The following is a 24822-nucleotide window of genomic DNA, read 5'->3' on the forward strand; positions in this document are numbered from 1 at the left end:
GGATTAAGTAGCAAGAATATAAGAAAAAAATGAGATGGAAACATAGAAACATAGAAGTCTGACGGCAGAAAAAGACCCCATGGTCCATCTAGTCTGCCCTTATACTATTTTCTGTATTTTATCTTAGGATGGATATATGTTTATCCCAGGCATGTTTAAATTCAGTTACTGTGGATTTATCTACCACGTCTGCTGGAAGTTTGTTCCAAGGATCTACTACTCTTTCAGTAAAATAATATTTTCTCATGTTGCTTTTGATCTTTCCCCCAACTAACCTCAGATTGTGTCCCCTTGTTATTGTGTTCACTTTCCTATTAAAAACACTTCCCTCCTGGACCTTATTTAACCCTTTAATATATTTAAATGTTTCGATCATGTCCCCCCTTTTCCTTCTGTCCTCCAGACTATACAGATTGAGTTCATTAAGTCTTTCCTGATACGTTTTATACTTAAGACCTTCCACCATTCTTGTAGCCCGTCTTTGGACCCGTTCAATTTTGTCAATATCTTTTTGTAGAGGATCTTGAATCAATCTATATTAAAGGACATGCCTATGATGAATATGGATTGCAGTCCAACATGTAAAATATCCTGCAAGGAGGTATCTCTTGCAAGGAGAAGTAGTAGGAGATCGTCCAAATGAGGCTTTGGGGAACAACCCCCATTTCTTTCTTTAGACATTGGACCAGCCAATTCCAATACTGCAAAGATCAAACAACACTGGTTGCTGCCATGCCATTTAGGTAAAGTTATCTTGGGCAGCAACACTAACATTACTGTTACTCTAGTGGACAGAAATTTGAATATTCATTGGTTGAACAAAAATACTAAATTTTCTACTATTTATTACTATTGCATTAGTCACTATGAGAGGCACTTGCTAAATGAAGACCACATCAGAAATGTGTTCCTCTCAGTTTGGACTGGTTCTATGGAACCAATAGTAACATGGTGGTTTGGGTCTCTAGAAATGGCAGGAACCAAGGCCTGCCACGCCCCAAAACCATCTTTCTTGTTTTTTAGCATCATGCATCAAGGAGCGAACCGGCAGCGAGGTAAGCCAGAACCCAGCCCAGGATCACATCTACATAATTTTGATTAGATTTTTGCAAGGATATTCAACTATGATCCACAGTGAAATAACTTACCAAAGCCCTTTGCATAATCCTCAAAAATGGGGACGATGGGTCGCTCTGCAAATGCCTCTGCCTGGTTCACTAGAGCCTCTTTGACTGTCTCATAGCCAGTCAGCACCACCATTTCCTGGCATCCCATTTGAAGGCGGAAAACAGGACCATATTCTTTTGACAACTGGAAATCAGCAAATAAAAAAGGAGAGGCAATTATCATCAACAATTAGACTCAGTTAGGACAATTCTGTTTAAAAAATCATCCCACAAATTCAAGGTTGAAGTAATTCTTTCTTTCTTTTATGCTAATATATATATAAAATTGTAGGTATAGAAGAAGAAATTACATAAATATAAATAATATAAATAATAATATAAATAATATAATAATATAAATATAAATATAAATAAATGCAAATATTATTGCCCATTGGATACTCGTGTCAGAAGTTCACCAAGGTTTTTGTAAATTTTAGACAAATGAGCTGTGCTCATTGTGTTCAGATACAGCCACATTGTGTTCAGATACAGCCACAAAAATGGGCTTTTATACTCTCTTTTTGTGGAAGAAGACTTTCAATAATAATAATTTCAATGTTTTCATTTCTATTCCTCCATAGGCAACACTATTCTTGATCTACCACATAATACTACATGTTGATGTTCAGCTTTGCACAAGCTCAACAATTCAAGAAAACAAAACAGTTTTAAGAAAAGCCTAGAAAATGGTAGTGGGTCCAGAGTATGTTATTTTCCTCAGCTGCTGCAGAATCCTCTCTCCTATCTATAATTGTCACAGTTGCTAGTGTGTACTTTTAATTTTAAAGGACAGGACAGCACTGAAGGGGTCTTCTAATCCAAATGGGTTGGAAGAATTAGCTACTTACAAGAAAAACAGGGATGCACTTAAAAATGACGTGAAATACTTTATGCAATATATTTGCTTCTGTTTTGAAATATTATATATCCTACCTATTCTCTCCCAGTAATCCTCTTTACAAATCCTTCAATTTCTGCTGTAGCAACCTAGTTTGAGGGAAATTCCTGAGAATGGAAACTATAGATTAACTCATTTCTATTTTTTATTTCAACTATTTCACATTGTTTTGTAAACACTTTAAAATTTCATAGCAGAAATCTAGAAAAAATCTCTGGGAATGGGAAAAATCCTTTAATGCTTTAAATTCTGCTAAATTTAAAGTCGGCTTATTCATCATGTAAATAAGGTTCAAAATTAACTTTTTCATTCAGCATTTTGGAAAAACACTTTGGAGCAGGTAATACGGAAGAAAGCTTTAAACAATGGCCATTTTGCAAAGAATATATCTTCCTAAAATATGTTATGAATCCCTTTTAGTACATGTAAAGGATTTTTACATTTTCCTTCCTCTACATCAAGGCTGTCAAAAATTCCTGGCCCTCGAGCTAGATGCAGCATGTGGTAACCCTGCCCACATCTGGTTTAGCAAAGGAGCAAAAAGTCCCAATACATCATGTGATGCCACCAGGATGGTGTGATTTTGACACCCCTGCTCTACATATTCATAGGAAATTTTAACTATCCACTCATGTTTCAGATAAAGTTAGAAAATGTACATCTTATTAGCAAAGTTTTTTGCTTATATAATCCTTGTGCATATATAAACAAATGCAACATCAAATTAATGTCATTTCTATACATTTACTCTAGTTAACTGGATAAACTGATAAATTGCTAAACTTTTATATCAGCTTCAATATATTTTGCCAAACAACATTCATAGTTGTTAATCATTAGTTAATACCTTTATCATTGTCTTATAAGGCCTCTTCCAATCCATTATGTGCAGATTTCCCAAAATGGGTATGGTCCTGGGTCCAGGTGGAAGGTTTTGGGTGCTTTTATTCTGGAAAATTTTGAAAAGTAATAAAACTGTAAGAATGAATACCAATAATAAAACAAGTCCAGTCCAAGCCATTTCCTTTCAGACGCAGTTTTCAGCAATAATTAGAATGAAATCTGCAAACTGAAATGATACAAACATGTATTTTAAACTATTGCACTAAGGAGAAACTCAGCTAGTATTTCTACTGAACCCTCAGACTGCCCCATACCTTGCCTTTGTTTTCTATCTCCTCCCTAATAATTTGATTTATATTTAGTTGTTTATCATTCACTCTGTTGATGCTTATCCTTATATAAAGGCATTGCAAAACACATTTAAACTTATTTGAACTGCACAGTAATCAACTCCTGGAAACATCTTTACACAGGATTATGAAATCCTCTGGTTTATTAACATTTCAGATAAGGAATCTAGCAAATAGTTAGTTGTTTATTGTTGCTGTCACATGATATTTCACAATGTTTGTCAGGCATGGTCTGCATGTGACTCATTGAAATAGATTATTTTAAAAAGATTTCAACAAAGACTGTTTCATAGATGAAAATGTTTAATCACCATAATTAACAATTGAAAATTGTGAGAGAAATTCATTCAATTCATTTCTATTGAGTTTCTTAATATATTTCCACAGATGAGGGAAGACTTTTATTAACTCATTTATTATAACTTCAAAATATTCTTCGATTGCACTCTATAGCAGTTAATTATTTAGTGTGAGATTCCATTTTTATCTGACTTTTCTGCCAAAATAACGCTGACATATTGAATTGGGAATTCAGTTATTTAGAAACCCATCATTCCACATCTGATGTTAAAGCTAGTAGATGTGATGCTGGAAACACAGAGGATAGCAATCAATTAACAAAAGTATCAAGGCAATAATACATTTAGCCACAATTTAATCTATCCTGATATTTTTGAACCAAATGTGATTATTAAGCTTTTAAGTAAAAGAAAGCATAGAAAACATAGACGATTGATGGCAGAAAAAGACCTCATGGTCCATCTAGTCTGCCCTTATACTATTTCCGTATTTTGTCTTAGGATAGATATATGTTTATCCCAGGCATGTTTAAATTCAGTTACTGTGGATTTACTAACCACATCTGCAGGAAGTTTGTTCCAAATATCTACTATTCTTTCAGTAAAATAATATTTTCTCACATTGCTTCTGATCTTTCCCCCAACTAACCTCAGATTGTGCCCCCTTGTTCTTGTGCTCGCTTTCCTATTAAAAACACTTCCCTCCTGAACCTTATTTAACCCTTTAACATATTTAAATGTTTTGATCATGTCCCCCCTTTCCCTTCTGTCCTCCAGACTATACAGATTGAGTTCATTAAGTCTTTCCTGGTGTGTTTTATGCTTAAGACCTTCCAAGAAGCTATAGATTAAAGGCTTTTTTAAAATTATTAATAGAAATATAAAGAGCAACATATTCAAAATCGGTGTGCTGTCTGGTTACAATTCTTTTGAGTAACATTCATCATAGTAATAATAATAATAATAATAATAATAATAATAATAATAATAATAATATTCTCTAATAGTAATCTCATAATAACAGTGATTATCCCTCATAATATTAAAGCATGTGGGAGTGGGTTCTAACTTACCTTACTGCTGGTTTGCTTCCTCCTGCAGCACGTGGCCCTGCCTTTTGGCCTGTCCCATGGGCGTGTACCTGCATGCGCAGTGCCAAAAAAATCAGGGGGGAAAAACTGGAAACAAGGTGGCAATGATGTGCAGTACCAGAAACTCAGCTTCTGCACATGCTCAGAAGAAAAATAAATTTTAAAAAATTCAAAAAAATGTGCCCACAGACTGGCACCGACTGAACAGGTTCAGGTGAACTGGTCTAAACTACGAGGAACTCAACTAAAAGTTAATAAGTTACCAGAATAATAATAAAATTATTCTTTCTCATGTAATTTTAGAAGTTCTAACTCCTGTTATCTTATCTAATCATCAATAAAACAGATGCCATACCTCAAAATATTCAATGTCTTATTTCATTTCAAATGTTAGTTTATTTATTTCTGCACATTCTAAACTTTTTGTTATTATCTTTTCTTCTGTGGGAATCTTCTTTTCCTTTCTATGTCGTGCAAACACAATTCTAGCGGTTGTTAACACATGTACTAAATATGCATTCCTTTTACTGCATTTGTCTGGTACGACGCCCAAGAGAAATATTTCTGGTTTTACATCTGTATGCTCCTTTAGCATTTTTTTTTTTAGCCAGGTGTGTATTTTAGTCTAGTAGTTTTTGCTTGGCTTAAAAGGCCTTTTACAATATAATGTATGACACCGTTTCTTATCAAAATACTTGTATTGGCAAAATTGTTTACTGATAGATTGTAAAGTCTTATTACATAAGGACATAAGCCATGTACTATTGGATTGGACCCCTGGCCCATCTAGTCCAACAGTCTTTTTTCACAATGTGCAATCAATTGCACAAGAAAACCACCAGTGTCTCAGGAGGTGGTTGTTTGAGGCAGTCAGATTCCCATCAAGATTACTAGCCATTGATTGCCATGACCTACATGAATTGACCCAATTCTTTTTTGAAGGCAACCAGACTCATAACCAGAACTCATCACATGCTACCACATTCTAAAAGTTAATTGCATATTGAATAACATTTATTTTGTTTTGGAGACTGTTCTCCAAGATGGCTACTGAACAAGAGGGGATTTTTTTTCCCTTGCAAATGATCTGTTGATTTTGCTGCTAAAGCTGATTCTTTGGCACTGTCGCTCCCTGGTTATGAATGGGAGAATGTAGCAATGACTGAAGATGGCATTTGGATGACTTTGAAACTCACAGGAAGAGGAATTTTGAAGATTGCCGTTTCCTGTGGAAGTGATCCTCTATCTTTTTTCTTGGCAATTTTTTTTCCTTAAGCATATCTAGGATTTAACTTCACAGGGTTTTTTTTCCTTTGCTTCTTCTTTCTAAAAGTTGAGTAGCTAATTGAATGATGATGTATTATAACCCCTTGATGACTACCAGAGGTTTTTTAAAAAATCTTTCTTTTGATCTAATTTCTTGTTTTGAATGACTTACTTTTTCATTAGGAAATCACAATGTGTTTCTGGATAGTGAAAATATTTTCACTTGATTTACATTTTTATTGGACATTCATTATTGATTGTTTGATTGTTTATTCATTGATCAAAGATAGTGCCACTGAATGCTGCTTCGGTGAAATGCTACCTAAGTTTCTTTATTTTTTTATTATTTTCTGTGACTCACTACAGACTTCATACTCACAAGACCATCTGCTAAGAATTAAGAGACATCTTTAAAGGAGATTTTCTGTGATCTCAACCCTCCCCACACTTTACAAAAGCAGAGGAGATTCTAACACAGGAAGAATCAATTTTCCTGGAGCTATTGATTACCAAAAAAACCCAAATGGAGGAAACAAAGAGGTAAAAGGATGGCAATTTTAAACAGGCTAAGGGTTAGGAGAAATAAAAAGGTCTTGCCTTCAATCTTCTTAAAAACTCATAATAACTCCTAATAAGATGTATGAAATTCTTATTTTAAACCCAATACAATTCTGATTTTTACAATTTAGCAGCCCAATGATTCTCTTAAACCTGGTTAAATAAATCAATTGACAATAACACAGTGGCACAGGCCTCTGACAGGCTGTGCAGTGGTTTGGGGGTGGGGAGGAAGGGGCCTGGGGAGGACAGGGGACTTCTTTTCAAGCGGCATCCCCCGAGTCTTCGGAGAGGGGCGGCATACAAATCCAAATAATAAATAAATAAATAAATCCTTTCGGCGCCATCATTTTCCAGGGCAGCTAGGCCATGGCTGGAGGGTGGGCTCAGTTTTGTGGACTGGACCGCACTGGGCCCAGTAGGCCCGGCACTAGCAGCAGCTGGGTCCGCGCCATAATGCCCCCCCAGCGGACCGCCAGCTCATTCCCTCCCCCTGTCACTTGAGGTCACTTTGCTGAAACCTTTTTGGTGACCCAGACAAGTCTAACCTTGTTTTCTACCTTCCAGACATGCCACAAGAGGAGAGGCCTATGCCCATACTTTGCGGCCACAGTGTGATCTTCTGGACCTGTCAGAGTGCAGCGAAGTCAGCTGCTGGGACACAGCTGTCTCTGGGCCATTGAATCAACATGGTCTGGCTGGGACGGAGAGGCCTTCAATTGAAAGGACTCCTCCCTTTGCTCTTGGGCAGGCACCACCCTGTGGTAGCTCTCAAGTGGTTGGTTTTTCCTTTAGGTGGCAATGACCTGTGTGTTTTGAGTGGCTTGGCATTGATTCTGCAAGCCTGCAAGGACCTTTGGGCCCTCCATGATGTTTGGCCAGATACATGTTTCATCTGCTCTGAAATCCTTTCGAGGATTGTGTGGCAGAATGCCTTCTCCCCGAGGGCTGAGGAAGGCAAATAGTGCCATTGGCAAGACTGTATGGGAGTTAGGTGTCACTGTAGTTACACACCCCCAAATCAGATTTGACACTCCCGGACTCTACCAAGCCAACAGCATTCACCTCTCAGTTGAGGGGAATGCCATTTTTCTGGAGGACCTGCAGAGGTGCCTGTGTTACCTGGTGCAGGTTGAGAGGGGAGTCAGGGGTTCAAGATAGAGATCTGACACCCCCCCTCCTTGGCAGGTTAGAGGCAGAAATGGGCAGTGATAGCAACTGTATGTTCTCCTTTGGGCATTTTTCAAAGACAATGGGCAGCCTCTAGCCAGGAGCTCAAGGTACCTAGTGGCCAGGGCAATGGGAGGTGGGATGCCCTTGGGACTCACCTAACCCAATAGCCAGATGGGAATTGGACGTGAGTCCTCCCACACACTAAGGTGTGGCCAGGTACCTGGTGAAGGCATTGGTACCTTCACCTGGTTCATCAAGGAGCTATGCCCATAGTTGCCCAGGAATGTTATGGAGTAGTATTTCTGCCCCAAAGTTATTAGTGGCCTCTGCAGGTCCTGGTTATTTGTTAATAACCGTTAAACCATGGTTTAACTCAATAAAGTAACCCTATTTAATTCCAGCTATTGTTTGTCCATTTTCTTTTTGCGCATCCGGCGCAATTGCATCACCAGCCGATTAAACGGCCGGCGGAAGATTGTGCCAGGGCTGGGAGAATACGGTCCCGGCAGTTCTATCTCTTCCGGGATGGCAGTCTCGCGAGAAGCGCAAGACTGCCGTCCCCAGCTTTGCACGTCATCGCGCCAGGACTTTGCTTCGGGGGGTCATGGCCAGGTGAGCCCTACTTATAGGGCTGCGCCATGCGGCCTCTTCCTTTCCCCCCAGGCAATTGGAGCATGAATACCCACCTGTCCTCCCTGTTTTCAGTGTGCCTGCAGGGGTCGCCCTAGGGGTCCAAATAGGATTTTTTTGCAGCCTCTGCCTCTTAGCGGCGGCTGTTTTTTTCACCTATTCCACACAGCGGAGGAAGATGGACTGGTTAGGGAGTGTCTTGCATTTAGTTCTAATTTGGTCAATTGGCTTTCTCTTTGGTCACTGGGGTAGGCAGATTAGGGGCGGAAATGGGCAGTGATAGCAACTCGCCAGAAACTCAAGGTACCTAGCAGCCGGGGCAATTAAAGGGTTAGGGTTAGGGTTTGTCTCATATAAGTCCTGCATCAGCTCCTGGAGTGGGGTGTCTTGTTTAGAAGGGGTGACAGTGACACCATTTAAAGAAGCTTGCCTTCTGGGAACTCCCACAGAGGTGTTGGGCAAAGAGATGTTGAGTCATGCTGCATTCAGCACTATGTCATTGGTTTTGGCAAAAGCCTCCCCCCATACCCTGATTTGTTGCTGGAGGCCCCATGGGAATTCCATGGTGTAAAATATTATTTTATTTGTTTTAGAAGAAATAAAAGAAATGACAACTAGGTTTATAAATCAAATATATGAATTTACAATTAGGACTATTGCAAAAAAAAATGACTGCTTTAAAAAAAAAGCAATTACTATATTTTTCAAAGTATAAGATGCACCTTCCACCCCCCTAAAAGAGGGTAGAAATGCCTGTGTGTCTTATACACCAAATACAGCCATTTTGATGTACTGAAGCCTTGCCCCCCTGTCCAATTTTTGGACAGAGGGTTTGGAAAGCCTGCAGACAGCTCCTGGGGACTGGGGGGAAGGCAAAAATGCCTCAATTTTTGTGAAGAAATGGGTAAAAAATGGCTTGTTTTTCGCAAAATGAGGGCATTTTGCCATACTCTAGCACCCAGGAGCTCCCTGCAGGCTTCTCAGACCCTTTGCCCAATCAATGTTTGCAAAAAAAGAGGGGGGGGGGGGCAAAAAAGTCCAATTTTTGGTCAAAACAAGGCTGTTTTTGCCTTCTAATTACCCCATCGAGCATGACTAGAGGAGGAATTCTGAGAGCTGAAGTCCACTAGTCTTAAAGTTGGCAAGTTTGAAGTTTGTAAAAAGTGTACATGATTGTAAAAAGTATTCTGCTACACTGGCATTTTATTAAATGATATACAGTATTACTACACCATTTGGTTCAGAATACTTTTTTCTTGTTTTCAACCTCTAAAATCTAAGTGTGCCTTATACTCCAGTGTGTCTTATACTCTGAAAAATACGGTTTAACCCCCCCCCCCCCCCAAGAGATTGTGAGTTTAGATCCCACTTTAGCAATGAAATCCAGCTGGGTGACTGGGCCAGTCTCTCTTCTTAGCCCAAGGAGCTTTGGGAAAATAAGGATAGGATAGTGTATTGGATATGTTCACTTCCTTGAGTTATTTGTAAAAATAATAAAGGTGGAATTCAAATAAAATAAAAATAATGAATAAATGTATCATGGAATCAGATTGTCAGGTTTTGCCTCTCTTTCAAAATAAAGCTATTTAAAAGGTGAGAAAACAGTTTATTATGAGTTTTTTCCTGTCAGATCAAGATAACACAGCACAGGTCTTGTAAGGCATTGGAGGGGTCGTAAGTCCAAGAACAGGAGTCAGGTCCAGATCATCTTTTGATGTTCCTGAAGGTGGCTGGAAGGTGAATCTCTGGAGGAGGTTGGTAATGAAAAGGAAGAGCTCCATTTTGGCAAGGGTTTCACCAGCACATAGTCTCTGACCTGTAAGAAAGCATAGATGGCAAAAAGGTGGGGTGGGTTTTTTTGGCTTCTTAAACTACTTTACATGGCTTTCCATAGTCACATTGCCTCAAAGGAATGATTATAATCTTAAAGAAATAATGTATCTTCCTAACTATCCTGTTGCACTGAAACTCTTTCCAGGACAGTTTTTCACACATACAGAGTGATTTTACCTGCAGAGAAAGGCATGAATGCATCCCTCTTCACAAATTTTCCTTCAGAGTCAAGAAAATGCTCAGGGTAGAATTCATGAGGTTTCTCCCACTGAGATTCATCATGGAGCACAGAGGTCAGCAATGGAATGATGTACATACCCTAAACATTAAAATTACATAAAGAATATTATTTTCCATTTAACACATTGTTGTAGAAAATATTATAATGAAACTTTATGCCATTGTTTTAAATGTAAACCAATTGACAACATCAGTATAGTTTGAAAAATAACATCCCAAATAAGACATTCATCTTAATAACAAAAAAAGTTCCCAATAATGACAGTAATTTGTTCCATCTCTCTAAGTCTTTTGTAACATCATTCCATAGTTTAAAACATTTTCTAAAAAACATGTACCGTTAATTCCTATTGGTCAGTGTGACCCCTAGATCCATGATGGTGAATGTACAGCACGTGTGCTGAAACTGGTATGCAGAGCCATTTCTCCTGGCACACTGACCCATCACTCGTTGCTCTTCCGGGTTCTGGTGCGCCGGTCAGCTGGTTTTCATGCACATGGGCATGCCAGAAACTGGAAGAGCAGCTGCCCATTGCACATGTGTGCTCCAGGAAGATGATCTTCCTGTTTCCAGATGTGCATAGGCCAGCTGGTCTGATTTGAGTTGGTTCCAAAGGAAGCTGAGCAAGGTAAGTTGGAGCTTCCCTCCCTCCCCGATCAAGCAGGCTTCTTCTGTGGCCCTAGGCAGTCAGGAGAACCAGTGGACCAGCAGCCAGAGAGGATGGGGTAGGAGTGGTGGGTAGGAGTGGCATGCGCGGAAGCAAAGAAAGGTAAAAAAATCAATGAAATCTTGTATGTTGGAGCATCCTCACATGAGATTTTGGCAATTTTCACTGATTTCTTTGCTTCTGTGCATGTGCGGTAGCAAATACTTGCATGGGCATGCATGGGCATGGCGGGGACACCCAGATATGTATGCATCTTTATTCCCGCTACTGGATCGGTGATTCCAGGCATACCGGGGGCATCCCAATACTGGACTGGAGACTAAAACATATGAAGAATGGTTACAGGAACTCGGCATGGCTAGTCTAGTGAAGAGAAGGACTAGGGGAGACATGATAGCAGTGTTCCAAATAGGATGGTACAGAGAGGAGGGGGTCAAGCTTTTTTCCAAAGCACCTGTAAGTCAGACAAGGAATAATGGATGGAAACTGACCAGAGATTCAACCTACAAATAAAGACGAACTTTCTAACAGTGAGAACAATCAACCATTGGAACAGCTTGCCTTTGGAAGTTGTGGGAACTTCATCACTTTGAGACTTTCAAGGAGAGATTAGACTGCCATTTGCAGAAATGGTGTAGGGCCTGCTGTTTGAATGGAGGGTTGGACTAGATGACCTATAACAGGGATGGTGAACCTTTTTTCCCTCAGGTGCCAAAAAAGCGTGGGAGTGCACTATCACGCATACGCAAGTGCCCGCACCCATAATTAATCCCTGGTGGAGGTGGAGAAAACAGCTTCCTCTGCCCCAGAGGTTTTCTGGAGGCCCTTTGGAGGCCAGAAACACCCTGTTTCCCAACTTCTGGTGGGCCCAGAAGGCTCGTGTTCCACCCTCCCCAGGCTCCAAAGGCTTTCCTGGACTAGGAAGAAGGTTAACACCCCCCCCCCCCCCGGGAGGCTCATCCCAAGGCCTCTGTTTTGCAGAAAAAATCAGGTGGCCAGCACACACATTCACATTGGAGCTGAGCTAGGGCAACAGCTCATATGCCAGCAGATATGGCTCTGTGTGCCACCTGTGGCACCCTTTTTTTATTATTATTATTATTTAGTAGATTTGTACGCCGCCCCTCTCCGCAGACTCGCAGACTTGCCATAGGTTTGCTATCACTAACCTATAAAGTCTCTTCGAACTCTGTTAATCTGTTAATAAATATACTTAAACATACTATAGTATCATGTACTTAAATGTACTAGTATTAATAGCATGATAAATACTATGCATGGAGAAACATATCAGTTCAAAAAGGTTTAAGGAAAAATCAAGCGAATAGATTATCAACTGCATTCAGGGTTCAAGAGAATTTAAAACTGCATTTCACTTACAAGGAATTCTGGATTTACTAATGATCAGTTAGCAACTGGTTGCACTTACAGCAGACTGTGAAAAACAACCCAGATATGAAGTTCCAATGTCCTGGGCTTCCCACCCAGCATGGTCACATATCCATATTTTGGGTACTTGGAAACCAGCCCACATTCATGGTTGTTTGCATTCTCCCATGTTTGTATGACTGCCATTTATGTTTTTGCTAGAAACCAGCATTTACTTTCAATTTGTAGCCAAAAGGTGCTACTGGGTTCACTTAATGACCACAGCATTCACTTTATGACCTCAGAGTTTGCTTAATGAGTGCCACAAAAATGGTAATAAAATTGGGCATGGTCATATGGTGATGCACTTTAATTTTAATGATTAAAATTTAACTTGATGATTAAAATTATGGACTCAATTATGGCCATAAATTGTTTATACTGTACAAAGAATTATTAGAACATTAACAATGGAATTATTTCACAGCAATCACCTTGGGAATGAAGAAGCCTTTAAAAGTGATGTCCTTGCTGGTTGCATGGGGCAAATTGGTTGGAACAATATCAGCAAACCTTTGAACTTCATGAATTACTGCATTGGTGTAAGGCATTTTGACTCGGTCTTCTGTCCTTGGCTGACGAATCCCAATCTCTTTTGTAATTTCTTCTTGGACTTTCCCTGGGAGAATAGAATCACATCAAGATGCTTCCATGATTTCAATTTTGCTTTAAATAGGAGTTTATGCAAAAGTTCCAAAGTACATTTATAATACAGATTTGTGATCTATACTTGTAATTTTTCTTTCAATACTTTTCCTCCTTTTATTCACCATATGTCTTATTGTATGATTACGCCCATGGAGAAAAGACTGATTATTTATATTTTAAGTTATAGAAATTATGGAACAACTAGTGCCCAACTCTGGACATTTTCAAGAAGAGATCGAACTGCCATCTGGCTGGGGAGGTGTAGGGTTTCCTGCTTGAGCAGGGGGTTGGACTTGATGATTATTAAACAAGGAAACAAACAAACAAACAAATAAAATTTAATGGAGGATTGTGCTTGGAATGTATAATTCTTAGCAGAAAACTCTCTTTAGTCTTAGCTCATATACAGCAGTAATGACAGGTGATAGGTGCATAACACACATTCATCACAAACACATTTCAGAAATCTCTGAAAGTACATGTGTGAAGCCTTCATTTAGTGATCTTATAACCACTCCCATGGGGCAACTCATTTTGCTTCTTATTCTCCCACCCTCTTATTTGGCAGATAATTACATACTTTTATTGAAAATCAATCAAATCAAAACTGCTTACTCTGAACTTCTGGATACTTCATCATTAGGAGTAAGGTCCAGTACAAAGTGTTTGCAGTCGTATCCATGCCAGCACCAAATAAATTATCCACAAGACCTATAAGATTATCATTATGGAAATAGCTATTTGTTGACTTCTTATTCTCCTGAAGAATATAAAGAAAAGATATCAAGGATATTCATTGTATTTCTATAATCTACATACATGAACAGATGTTGCAGTGATCTCCAAATTTCCAGGGTCAGGAGACTGTGAGAGTTGTAGTTTACAAGAACTGGAGTACACTATGTTGTTTATCTGTAATAAATATTAGGATTAATATCTACAAAGGGCTATCAAACTATATATTAATAATGACCATGAATGATTATGATCATGATTAAATCCAGACTGTCAATTTCTGCTTATATAAAGCATTGGCCTCCAAATTTCCAATGTCAGAAGATTGTGAGAGTTGTACTTTGCAAACACTGGAGTACAGTGTGTTGCTTATCTATACTAAATTTTAGGAATATTATTTATAATGAGCTATGATTTACAGCATTTATTAATTTATTAATAGACAGATTAAATCTAGACTGTAGATTTTTTGCTTATATAAAGCCTTATTGAACAAACTTAAGCAAAATATAGGCACCCTGAATATGTCACATATGTACCTCCTAGAGATAGTCTTTAACTTATGACCATTCCAGGAGCATTTCAAATTAAAATGATAGTAAACTAATGGTGGTTGTAACCAATTCTAGGAGTTCAAATCATCTGAGTAGTCCCACAATTACATTATCCTGCTTTTGGTGCTTGGCAATCCCCTAGCACTTATTGTAGTATTCAGTGGCTCTGATTACATGCTTGCCTTTTGCAATCTTCCTTGCTGTTTCCTCCATAAAAATAATGGGGAGCCAGCAGGGATTTTCTGGGGTAAGTCTCTCCACTTGCCCCTCTGTGCAGCACCACACTCCTTCCCAAGCCTTGACTCCCCCTCCCGTGCACCCTTGTGCTCCCTGTCCCATGGACACCTTCACTCTCTCTCCATCTGGAAGCAATCTTTCCAAGTCATTCTGTGCTTGCATTATGCTGCTCCAGCCACTTACATACCCCTACATGTCATCTCCCAGCCAACAGCAGTTATATGCCAACCTGCAGGCTGCTTCGAAGACTCCTGGGATGTCAACCTCCTGTTGGCTTTTCCTTTGGCTTTGATTGTGGGAAGCCAAAGGAAGTTGTGAGGAAGTCCTCAGCTAACAACCACTTCAATTCAGTTAACAATGGCAGTTGGAAATGCAGGGATTCCCATCACTAAGCAATTCATTTGTGTTTCACAACCATTGCTCAGTAACAGAGATTCCAGGCTGAATTATTGTCAAAATTCAAACATTATCTGTACTGAGTTGCAGGCAATAGTAGAGCAGAGATAATAATTTTAGATCCTATGTGCAGCAAAATTAATCTTTGGTTATGTTTGTGGCATGCTGGATAAAATGTGTCCAAAGTGATGGGTTTTGTGTTCAATGTTTAGCAGGGAGCCCTAACATTCGTATCCTGCCACAAATAATGATGTCAAGGTCTTGATTGACCAAAAAACTGATGGATACTAGGGTTTATGTATGCATCTGTTTATGGCCAGGGCTAAAGAAGACGGTAATTTGTGATAATGAGAAATATGTTAGTAAAGACCATGAATTGCTGAATGAATTGAAATAAATAAAAAATAAAATGTTTCCTGTTTTGAAATTTAAGAGAAAATGGAAAAGGAATTTTATCTAAATAAAGACAGCTTGATCTTGTAGATTGGCATTTATCAATGTATGCAGGGGAATTAAAATTAAAATGGTGACAATGGAAGGATCAATTAAAATTAAAATGGTGACAATGGAAGGATCAAGAATGAGTTTGAAGAAAAAGTGTGATTAACTTCCCCTACCAGTCTCTGCCAGTTCTTCACAATACATGCCAGGTCAATGCTTTCTTTCATAAAGAGTGGTTTTTTTTTTAAACTAACATGAAGAAGAAAGACTTCAGGTTTCAGAGCTCACCTTCACTTTTCTATGGATTTTCTGTTTTATTTATTTTATTTTTTATTTATTTATTTTGTCCAATACAAATTGAAAGTTAAAGAATAAAAACATGTAGTAGTAAATATCAGGGAAAGGATAGAAGAAAAGATATAAGAATAGAATACATCAATGAAGAACAGAGGAAAAGATATATGAATGGAAGAAAAGATATATAAAATATAGGAGGGGCAATTGGACAGGGGACGGAAGGCACACTATTGCACTTATGTTCTCCCCTTACTGACCTCTAAGGAACCTGGTGAGGTCAACTGCGGATAGTCTAAGGGAAAAATGTTGGGGGTTGACACCACAGAGTCTGTTAATGAGTTCCACGCTTCGACAACTCGATTGCTAAAGTTATATTTTTTACAGTCAAGTTTGGAGCAGTTGATATTAAGTTTGAATCTGTTGCGTGCTCTTGTGTTATTGCAGTTGAAGCTGAAGTAATCATTGACAGGCAGGATGTTGCAGCATATGATCTTGTGGGCAATACTTAGATCATGTTTAAGGCATCGTAGTTCTAGGCTTTCTAGACCCAGGATTGTAAGTCTAGTTTCGTAGGGTATTCTGTTTCGAGTGGTGGAGTGAAGGGCTCTTCTGGTGAAGTATCGTTGGACATTTTCGAGGGTGTTGATGTCCAAGATGTGACATGGGTTCCAGACAGAGGATCTGTATTCGAGGATGGGTCTGGAGAAAGTTTTGTAAGCTCTGGTGAGTAGTGTGAGATTGCCGGAGCAGAAGCTACGTAGGATCAGGTTAACAATTCTAGAAGCCTTTTTGGTGATATTGTTGCAATGGGCTTTGGCACTTAAGTCATTTGATATTAGTATTCAAGGGTATTTTACAGAGTGGGGGTTGTTTGTGAGATTTTGTTTATTCAGTTTGTATACGAGGTTCGGATTTTTTTTGTCGATGTAGAGGACAGCGCATTTGCTAGTTGATATTTGAAGTTGCCAAGTGTTAGACCAATCTGAGACAAAGTCAAGGTCTTTTTGGAGAATAGCTGTGTTGTCTGTGGTATTGAAGAGTTTTACATCATCAGCGAAAAGAACACAGTTGCTTGTGAAATGATCGCAGAGGTCATTGATGTAGAGAATGAAAAGAGTAGGTCCTAGTACGCTACCTTGGGGAACCCCACTTTTAACAGGGACGGGGGTGGAAATGGCGCTTCCAATTTTGACAACTTGTTTGACAGGAATGCTGTAATGCAGCTGTGGAGGAATCCTAAGATGCCATAGGATTTAGGTTTTAGGAGTAGTTTGTCATGGACCACTGAATCGAAGGCTTTGCAGAAGTCAATATAAATTGCATCAATGGATTTTCCTTGTTCTAGGTGGGTAGTCCATATGTTTTTGCAGTGAAGTAGGTGTAGTTTGCAGGATAATTTCCTTCTGAATCCAAATTGTTTGTTAGAGAGTAGATTATTACATTCTAAGTGATGAGTAATTGATTGATTTATAATTGATTCCATGACTTTTCATGAGACGCAGCATAGTGATACTGTATTGGTCTGTAGTTATCAACGAGAGAAGGGTCTTCTTTTTTGAAGATGGGGATGACTAATGCTTTTAACCATAGCTTGGGAAGTGTGCTGGTCCTGAAGGATAGACTGCAGTTCTCAGACTGCAGTTTTTTAAAAAAGGGAGAATGGTTTTTCTCTTCTTTTGCACTGATCAGTTTCTAGGCCAATAGGTCAAGCATTCACCACATATCCCAACACATATCATAATAATTGATATGCCAATATTTATAAATAAAGATAAAAGGATTGCTTCCAAAGGGCTCACGTAACCATCTTCCTACTAGAATTATCCCTCTATGAGAGACAATAGAAGTGGTACTACAGATAATTTTTGACTTATGACCACCATTGGGCATTGAAAAAAGTGGTTGTTAAGCAAGACTCTTATATGACTGTTTCACTGGACTGCTAGAAAAAACAGTGTTGCTTTTTACAGGTAAAAATTCTAGTTAGAGGTGTACAAGCATTATAGTACCTTTAATAGATGAACAAAGAATAAAGACATCACATGAACAGTGAATTTGTTGGCCATCAAGGATGGTCCTAGGAGACTCAGTGAGAGCCAACTCTCAGGAATCCAGGAAGATGTGGAGTTGCCAAATAGTGGGAAATCATATCTGTATAAGATTGTACCATAAAGTTTTAAATATGGTCACTTTTTAAATCAGCCTTGTTGGTGGAGGTTATTAATTTTTATTATTTTTGTTCCATGGTTATATCCACCCAGAACCTGATAATGAGATTACACAAATTCCAAACTATACTCACATATTCACTTTTTGCTTTCACTCCAGGAAATTGTTTTCCTGGACATTTCTAAAGCAAGGATTTCCCCCAGCTGCATGTATTCTGGAACCAGCCAGAATATTTTTAAAACATGAAACAAAAAAACATCAATTACAGTTCCTCATGCTTTATTACCTTTTTCTGCCGAACGAGAAATGCATCAATAAAAGTCCTCTGGTTATTTTCATCAAAATCTTTGAGATTTTCAAGGAATGTGGCCTGTATAAATTCATGGTACTCTTTTCGGTTATTCATAATTTTTTTCTTAGCATCCAAAAGAAATCCCAACTTGGGAAACACATTGTATATCTGAAATGGTATGAAATAATAAGACAAGTAGCATATTGAGATAGTTGAATGATTATATTTTCTGGTAGATATCTCAAAGCATTTTTATCCAAATAGGTTTGTTCCATAGTTATAAAATCACCATCATTATCAACAACCATGAAATAAGTGAGTGCTAAAGATATGATAAATCAAGTTTACTAATTAATTAAGATCTAAATTAAACCTTAATAAACTGCAGGGATGACATTTTCTTCATATGAAAGATTACATTACCAGCACAGCAGGGGTTCCTGCAAGATGTAAATTTTCTTCAACTAATTCCATTAGTCTTAGAAGTGTAGCATCTTCATATTCAAATCTCTTGCCAAGTAAAAAAGAAACTATGATATTGGCGGATGCAGCTCTCAGAATTGATGCTGGGTCAAATGGCTTTCCTGGTCATGAGCAATAAGTATAAAACAGAATTGTGAAAGAATCCCAGATGTAAACATGTTCTCCATCACCTTAAGATTAGGGATAAGATTATTTATACATAGTATTTATCATGGAAGCTAGTTTGTACTCTGGATAGAAAATAGCAAGAGAACACAATTTTATGAGCTAAAAATTACTGACAATAAGATAAAGGATAATTCTGTAACCCATCCTATTAAACCCAGGAGTAGTTACACATTAATGTAGTACTAGAGAGTGCATTATTTGGAGTGAGAAACAGTTACATTTCTGATGACAAGTAAAATAGAACAGCAGCATTCTAGTCCCTGTGTTCAGTGTGGAAATTTAAGAACAGCTGAAGGTAGCCCATGTTGCTTTCAGCATGAAGAATAAAATGAGCAACACAAAAGCTTGTGAGAAATAAACCTAAGGCTTCAGAGCACAGTTTCCCTCTCTATAGTGAAGGACAGAGTCCCATCTTTTCCCAATAGAGAGGGAGCTCACTTTTATCTACAATTTGTTTCTGATGTTATTCAAAATTATTGTACTCCTTGCAAAATTTGAAACTGTTACAATACGATGTTTAAAGGATCTAATTCCCCACCCATCATTGCAGAAGTGTCATGTAATCTGGACCAGAAAGTGCTGGACCATAAAGGTAAACTGAAATCATCAAGACATTAGACTTATAAAAGATATACAGGCAGTTTGATAAGTTAACTTTGATATATTTCTCAGAAGCTTTTGAATCCATTGTTTTGTCACTCTTTCCTAATGCAGTTTCCACTACCTAAAGCAGATTATGATCATGACCAATGTATTTTCAGACATCGTATGGAAATATTTCTGACTCCAGAAAGGTTTAGGCAAGTTTAATGCATCAATGAATTGTTGATGAGAAAAAAATGTAATATTACGGTGAAAGCTACCATAATAATTTAATTAAATATGGAGAAAGATGTTGATAATTTTTATTAGCCATATTCATTCTTAATTTTTTCAAAATTTGCTATGCTGACTTGTGGGATCAAAATAGGAGTTTATATATTGCTGATAGTTGCAAATTATGTTCCACGGAATGAAGATAATAGAATCCTGAGCCATGATTTTAAGAGGAAATTGTGCAATAATCTCAATGTGATCTTGTGGTGATAGGGAGAGTGTTAAAGGACAGGAATGCTTGGGTGGGATTGAGTGAGAGGCTACAGGAAAGTGAGCCACTTGGAGAGCCAAGAATTGTAGTGAATGGGGTTGGTTTGGTGCTTAGGTTTTTAACATATTTTGCTTAATTGGATAACATGTATATTACTGACTCAATGGTTGGAGGAACAATTAAGTCCAATTCCTAACACTTTTTCATGTAAAAAAGCAATGTTCATATTGGAAACAATTTATCCCTCTGTAAAGTTCAATAGCTAATTTAGTATAACAATTCCTCATAAATAATAGTTATTGGCATATTTTTCTGAGAAGGTCAGTGATGGCGAACCTTTTTTCCCTCGGGTGCCGAAAGAGTGTGTGTGGCGCTATCACACATGCATGAGTGTCCACACCCATAATTCAATGCCCGGGAAGGAAGAAAACAGCTTCCCCCAACCCCAGAGGCCCTCTGGAAGCCACAAATGGCCTGTTTCACAACTTTTGGTGGGCCCGGTACGCTCATGTTTCACCCTTCCCAGGCTACAAAGGCTTCCCTGGAGCCAGGGGAGGGTAAAAACGCCCTCTCCCACCCCCCTGGAAGCTCTGTTGAAGCCAAATAATGCCCTCCCAGAGCTTCTGTGTGAGCCAAAGATCATCTGGCTGTTACACACATGCACATTGGAGTTGAGCTAGGGCAACAGCTAATGTGCCAGCCGATATGGTTTTGCATGCCACCTATGGCACCCATGCCATAGGTTCACCATCACTGCTGTAGATCTAGATACATCGATTGTCATGAAACAGTGGTGGGTTGCTACCAGTATGGTTCTATTCTACTAACCAGTAGAAGTTGCAGTGGGAGGCTCTGCCCACCCACCTTGGACGCTTGTGTACATGCAAGTGCATGCATGAAACAGTAGCAATTAGATTTAGAAGTCATCACTGTTTTGAAAGATAAGTCTCTAAGGACGGAATACCAACTCACCTTCAAAAGTTTCATATGTTTTTATCAAGACACTGCACTCTTCACTAATTTTATCTTCAACAATCCTCTTGCCCATTCCATAATCCCGTAATGCAGATATTGAAAACTGCCGCATCTGTCTCCAGTTCTCACCATGAGTAAAAACAACACCTGGAGAGGTAAATAAGAGGTCAAATTAGAAATAAGACTTCAAGTTGAAGATCAGTTTGAATCAGGAAATTTCCACCATTATAATGCATATGTTTAAAGAGTATAAAAATTGAAGGGCATGGAAAGCATTTATTTACTTCTAGCATAGCAAATGCAATGTTCATCAGCTGGTTACTTAAGTGTGATGTTTAAAATTTAAACTGCCTATGATGAGTAAGAATTGCAGTTCAGCATATAAAAATACCCCTGGTATCTCTTGTAAGGAGAAATATTAGGAGATAATCCAAACTGAAGTCTGGGAGAACAGCCCCAGCCTTCCTTCCTTAGATAGTGAACAAGCTAATTCCAACATTTACTACTGACTTGGCTGTGCAAATCTTTAGGTACCATAATTTGGGGCAACTTAAGAACAATGAATGCACAATACTGGGGTTTCCTGCACCCCAAATTTGCAAACAAGTAAAACAAACATGTTCAAGGATTGGATTCTTACTATTAGTACAATTAACAATTACAAATATGATTAATTCACCCGTAAGGATACAGAGTTGTCCTGTAGTAAGATGGATGGCCATTAAGTTTAATAAATAAAAATAATTGCTATATCTTTTGTTCTCTGGATGCCTCAAATTAAATCAAAATCAATCCATTATGATTTCCAGAAGCTGCCCAGATTGTCTTATGTTACCCTCTATGAAAACTTCAGATGAAACATTCTACATGCTATCCTTGTTTATCAACATAAAATAGTTCTGGTGAAAAGGTTGCTATGTGACATGGTTGCTAAACAAACCATGACACACAGGGCATGAGAGAGGGAGGGGGAGAGAAAACTGCAAATATCTAACACTACTGGTTGCTGCCATCTCCTTTAGATAAAGTTCTCTTGGGCAGCAACACCAGCATTATTCTTAGTTTGGTGCAAAAAGTTTGAGTGTATGCACATGCATTGACAAATGTTCTTTTTTAACACTGTTAACTACCATTTATTACCATCATATTTTTATTGTATTTCCGAGTGAGTTGTACATGATATTTATTAGAATTTTGCAAGGAGTGTCAACTGCAATCCAAAATAAAGAATTTACCAAATCCTTTTGAATAGTCCTCATAAATGGGGATGAGGGGCCTCTCTGCAAATGCCTCTGCCTGGTTCACCAAAGCCTCTTTGACTGTCTCATAGCCAGTCAGCACCACCATTTCCTGGCATCCCATTTGAAGACGGAAGACATTACCATATTCTTTTGACAACTGGAATTCAGCCAATGAAAAATGAGAGGCAGGTATGATCAACAATTAATCTCAGATAAGGAAAATTCTGTTATAAATGATGTCTCACAAATCCAAGGTTGAAATATTTCTTCCTTTGGTGGTATAAGGTAACAATTTAAAGGAATCTAGTGCAAAAACCCATGCAGTTATTTTAAAAATACTGACAGATTGAGGCTTTTTGCAAATATTTCATACATTTTTCATACACCCCTAAATCCTTCGGGATTGGGCAGCATAGAAGTCAAATTAAATAATTTTAATAAAAAAATTTAAATTTTAAAGCAGTCTGCAAATCCTTTATGGGACAGGGGGAGGGGAAACATTTCCAGTCCTTTAATTCTTTGAACTTTGTCATATTTAAACTGGAATTAAAATCCTGCGAGTAAGGTTAAAAATTATGTTTTTCACTCAGTGTTTTGGAAAAATTATTTGGAACAGGAAATACAGTTGAAGTTTTTGAACAATGATCATTTCACTAAGATTATATCTTATTAAAATATGTTAACCTATGGATTATTATATTAATACAGATATCAAAGTTTTTTACATTTTCCTTCCTCTACATAGTCATAGGCAATTTTAACTACCCATTCAAGTTTCAGATAAACAGTTAGAAAAATATATATCCTATTAACCAATATTTTTGTTTGTATGATCCTTGCAGCATATATAAACAAATGCAAAAAACAGGTTAATGTCATTTTTATAAATTTCCATAGACTCTTTAGAAACAACAGGGAGTATATCAATATTATTCCAGTTAACTGGATACTCTGATAAATTGCTAAATATTTATATCAACATCTATACATTCTGGCAAAGAACATTCATAGCTGTTAATCATTAATTAATACCTTTATCATTGTCTTATAAGGCCTCTTCCAATCCATTATGTGCAGATTTCCCAAAATAGGTATAGTCCTGGGTCCAGGTGGCAGGTTACTCTGGGAACTACCCATTTTGAAAAGTAATAAAACTGTAAGAATAAATATTATTAATAATAAAACAAGTCCAATCCAAGTCATTTCCTCTCAGAAGCAATTTTCAGTAACAATTAGAATGAAAACTGAAAACTGAAATGATACAAACATGTATTTCAAACTATTGCACTAAGGAGAAACTCAGCTAGTATTTCCATTGAATATTCAGACTACCTCTTATGCTAAATCACTTCCAACCTTATCTTTGTTTTCTATCTCCTCCCAAATAATTTGATCTACATTTGGTTGTTTACCATTCACTCTCTTATTGAGTAGATGGTGCTTATCCTTAAATGAAGGCATTGCAAAACAGATTTAAGCTTATTTGAATTATACAGCAACCCAATACTTGAAACACCTTTTAAGGATTGGATTATGAAATCTTCTTGTTTGTTAAAGATAAAGAATCTAGAAAATGGAATAATTTGCTCTGTTAATATACTGCATCGAAAGAGCAACAGGGATCAGGGGTAGGTTTCTCCCAGTTCTGACCGGTTTACCGGAACTGGCAGTGACCTGCTGGTGACATCACAGTGACATCACCAAACTGGACTGGTCAGTGCTGGTCTGTGGCATCTTTTAATTTAAAAAAAATAATAATTTTTTTTTCCTTTTAAGCATACACAGAAGCACTGTGCATGTGGTCACCATCTGTTTTGTGGCTTTGTTTCTTTGCCATGCAGTGCTGAAGGAAGCAAACTGGCAGCAAGGTAAGTTAGATCCCACCCGTTTTCAGGGTCCCCTGCACTCTTTTTGGCTCCCAGGCAGTGATGGGCTCCTACGGTACAGTCAGGAACGCAGTACCTTTAGCAAAATTTGGAGCTCCACCCTAGAGCACCCAATTTGCACTGAAAGATGTTGAAACAAAATGCATAAGCCATGCCCACAGTGTGGTAGTAAAAAAATTTGGTAGCCCATCACTGCTCCCAGGGTGCTGCAGGGAGGCTTGCTAGGCCCAAAACACGACACGGGGGGCGGGGAGCTTAAAATAAGGTGACCAGACATCTAGTATTCAGCTGGAGAGTCACGCTTTTTAGCAATTTGTCCCGCATCCCGGGGCATTTTTTAAAAGTCTTGTGTTTTTTCTCCCCCCCCCTTTTATTTTTCTTTCTTTCTTTTTATTTGCTCACTTCCCCTCCCCCCACTTCCTCTTCCACTGTGGCTCACTCCTCGATCCCGGCTCGACACCTTTCTGTGGCCACCGCTGTGGGTCTGAGCCGCCCAGGCAGGAGGGCTTGCTGGCCACAACAGCAAAGGTGGGGGAAGGAACGGGAAGCACGGCCAAGGCGTTCATCTCCCTGCTGTTCTGAGAGCCCATCTGCTGTGCTTGGGGGCAGGTGGAGAGATGGAGTAGTGTTTGCGCCGGGTGGGAAAACCTGTTTGCTCAACACCTCACCCAGCGAATAAAGGTGGGTCCGTCTCGGCCTGGCCTTTTTCCTTGCCTTCACCTCAGTGCCACTAGTGGAGAGACTGAGCACGCTCTCTCATTGATGAG

At 38.5% G+C, this 24822-nt stretch overlaps 2 protein-coding genes across 6 annotated transcripts in view; both read right to left on the bottom strand.

Moving 5' to 3' along the window:
* LOC139156618 (cytochrome P450 2K1-like) overlaps positions 1 to 4645 on the bottom strand; it is a 32118-nt gene extending 27473 nt beyond the window's left edge. The window contains exons 1-3 of one of the 2 annotated variants that reach the window (XM_070732472.1): positions 4633 to 4645; positions 2915 to 3016; positions 1149 to 1311 (exon numbers count right to left, since the gene is read on the bottom strand). In XM_070732472.1, the coding sequence (XP_070588573.1) occupies positions 1149 to 1311; positions 2915 to 2950 (199 nt within the window). In that variant the 5' untranslated portion in view covers positions 2951 to 3016; positions 4633 to 4645. Of the gene's footprint in view, positions 1 to 1148; positions 1312 to 2914; positions 3221 to 4632 lie in introns of those variants that run through there. The other variant, XM_070732471.1, reaches the window with a different exon arrangement.
* Positions 4646 to 9862: 5217 nt separating this feature from the next.
* LOC139156605 (cytochrome P450 2K1-like) overlaps positions 9863 to 24822 on the bottom strand; it is a 50279-nt gene continuing 35319 nt past the window's right edge. For 2 of the 4 annotated variants that reach the window (XM_070732460.1, XM_070732459.1), the window contains exons 2-10: positions 23202 to 23323; positions 22164 to 22326; positions 20926 to 21075; positions 18639 to 18799; positions 18210 to 18383; positions 13710 to 13854; positions 12881 to 13065; positions 10288 to 10429; positions 9863 to 10093 (exon numbers count right to left, since the gene is read on the bottom strand). In XM_070732460.1, the coding sequence (XP_070588561.1) occupies positions 9909 to 10093; positions 10288 to 10429; positions 12881 to 13065; positions 13710 to 13854; positions 18210 to 18383; positions 18639 to 18799; positions 20926 to 21075; positions 22164 to 22326; positions 23202 to 23323 (1427 nt within the window). In that variant the 3' untranslated portion in view covers positions 9863 to 9908. Of the gene's footprint in view, positions 10094 to 10287; positions 10430 to 12880; positions 13066 to 13709; positions 13855 to 18209; positions 18384 to 18638; positions 18800 to 20925; positions 21076 to 22163; positions 22327 to 23201; positions 23373 to 24822 lie in introns of those variants that run through there. The other 2 variants (XM_070732458.1, XM_070732461.1) reach the window with 2 other exon arrangements.

Source organism: Erythrolamprus reginae, chromosome 1, assembly GCF_031021105.1.
Source record: "Erythrolamprus reginae isolate rEryReg1 chromosome 1, rEryReg1.hap1, whole genome shotgun sequence".
In the NCBI taxonomy this organism is placed as follows: Eukaryota; Metazoa; Chordata; class Lepidosauria; order Squamata; family Dipsadidae; genus Erythrolamprus; species Erythrolamprus reginae.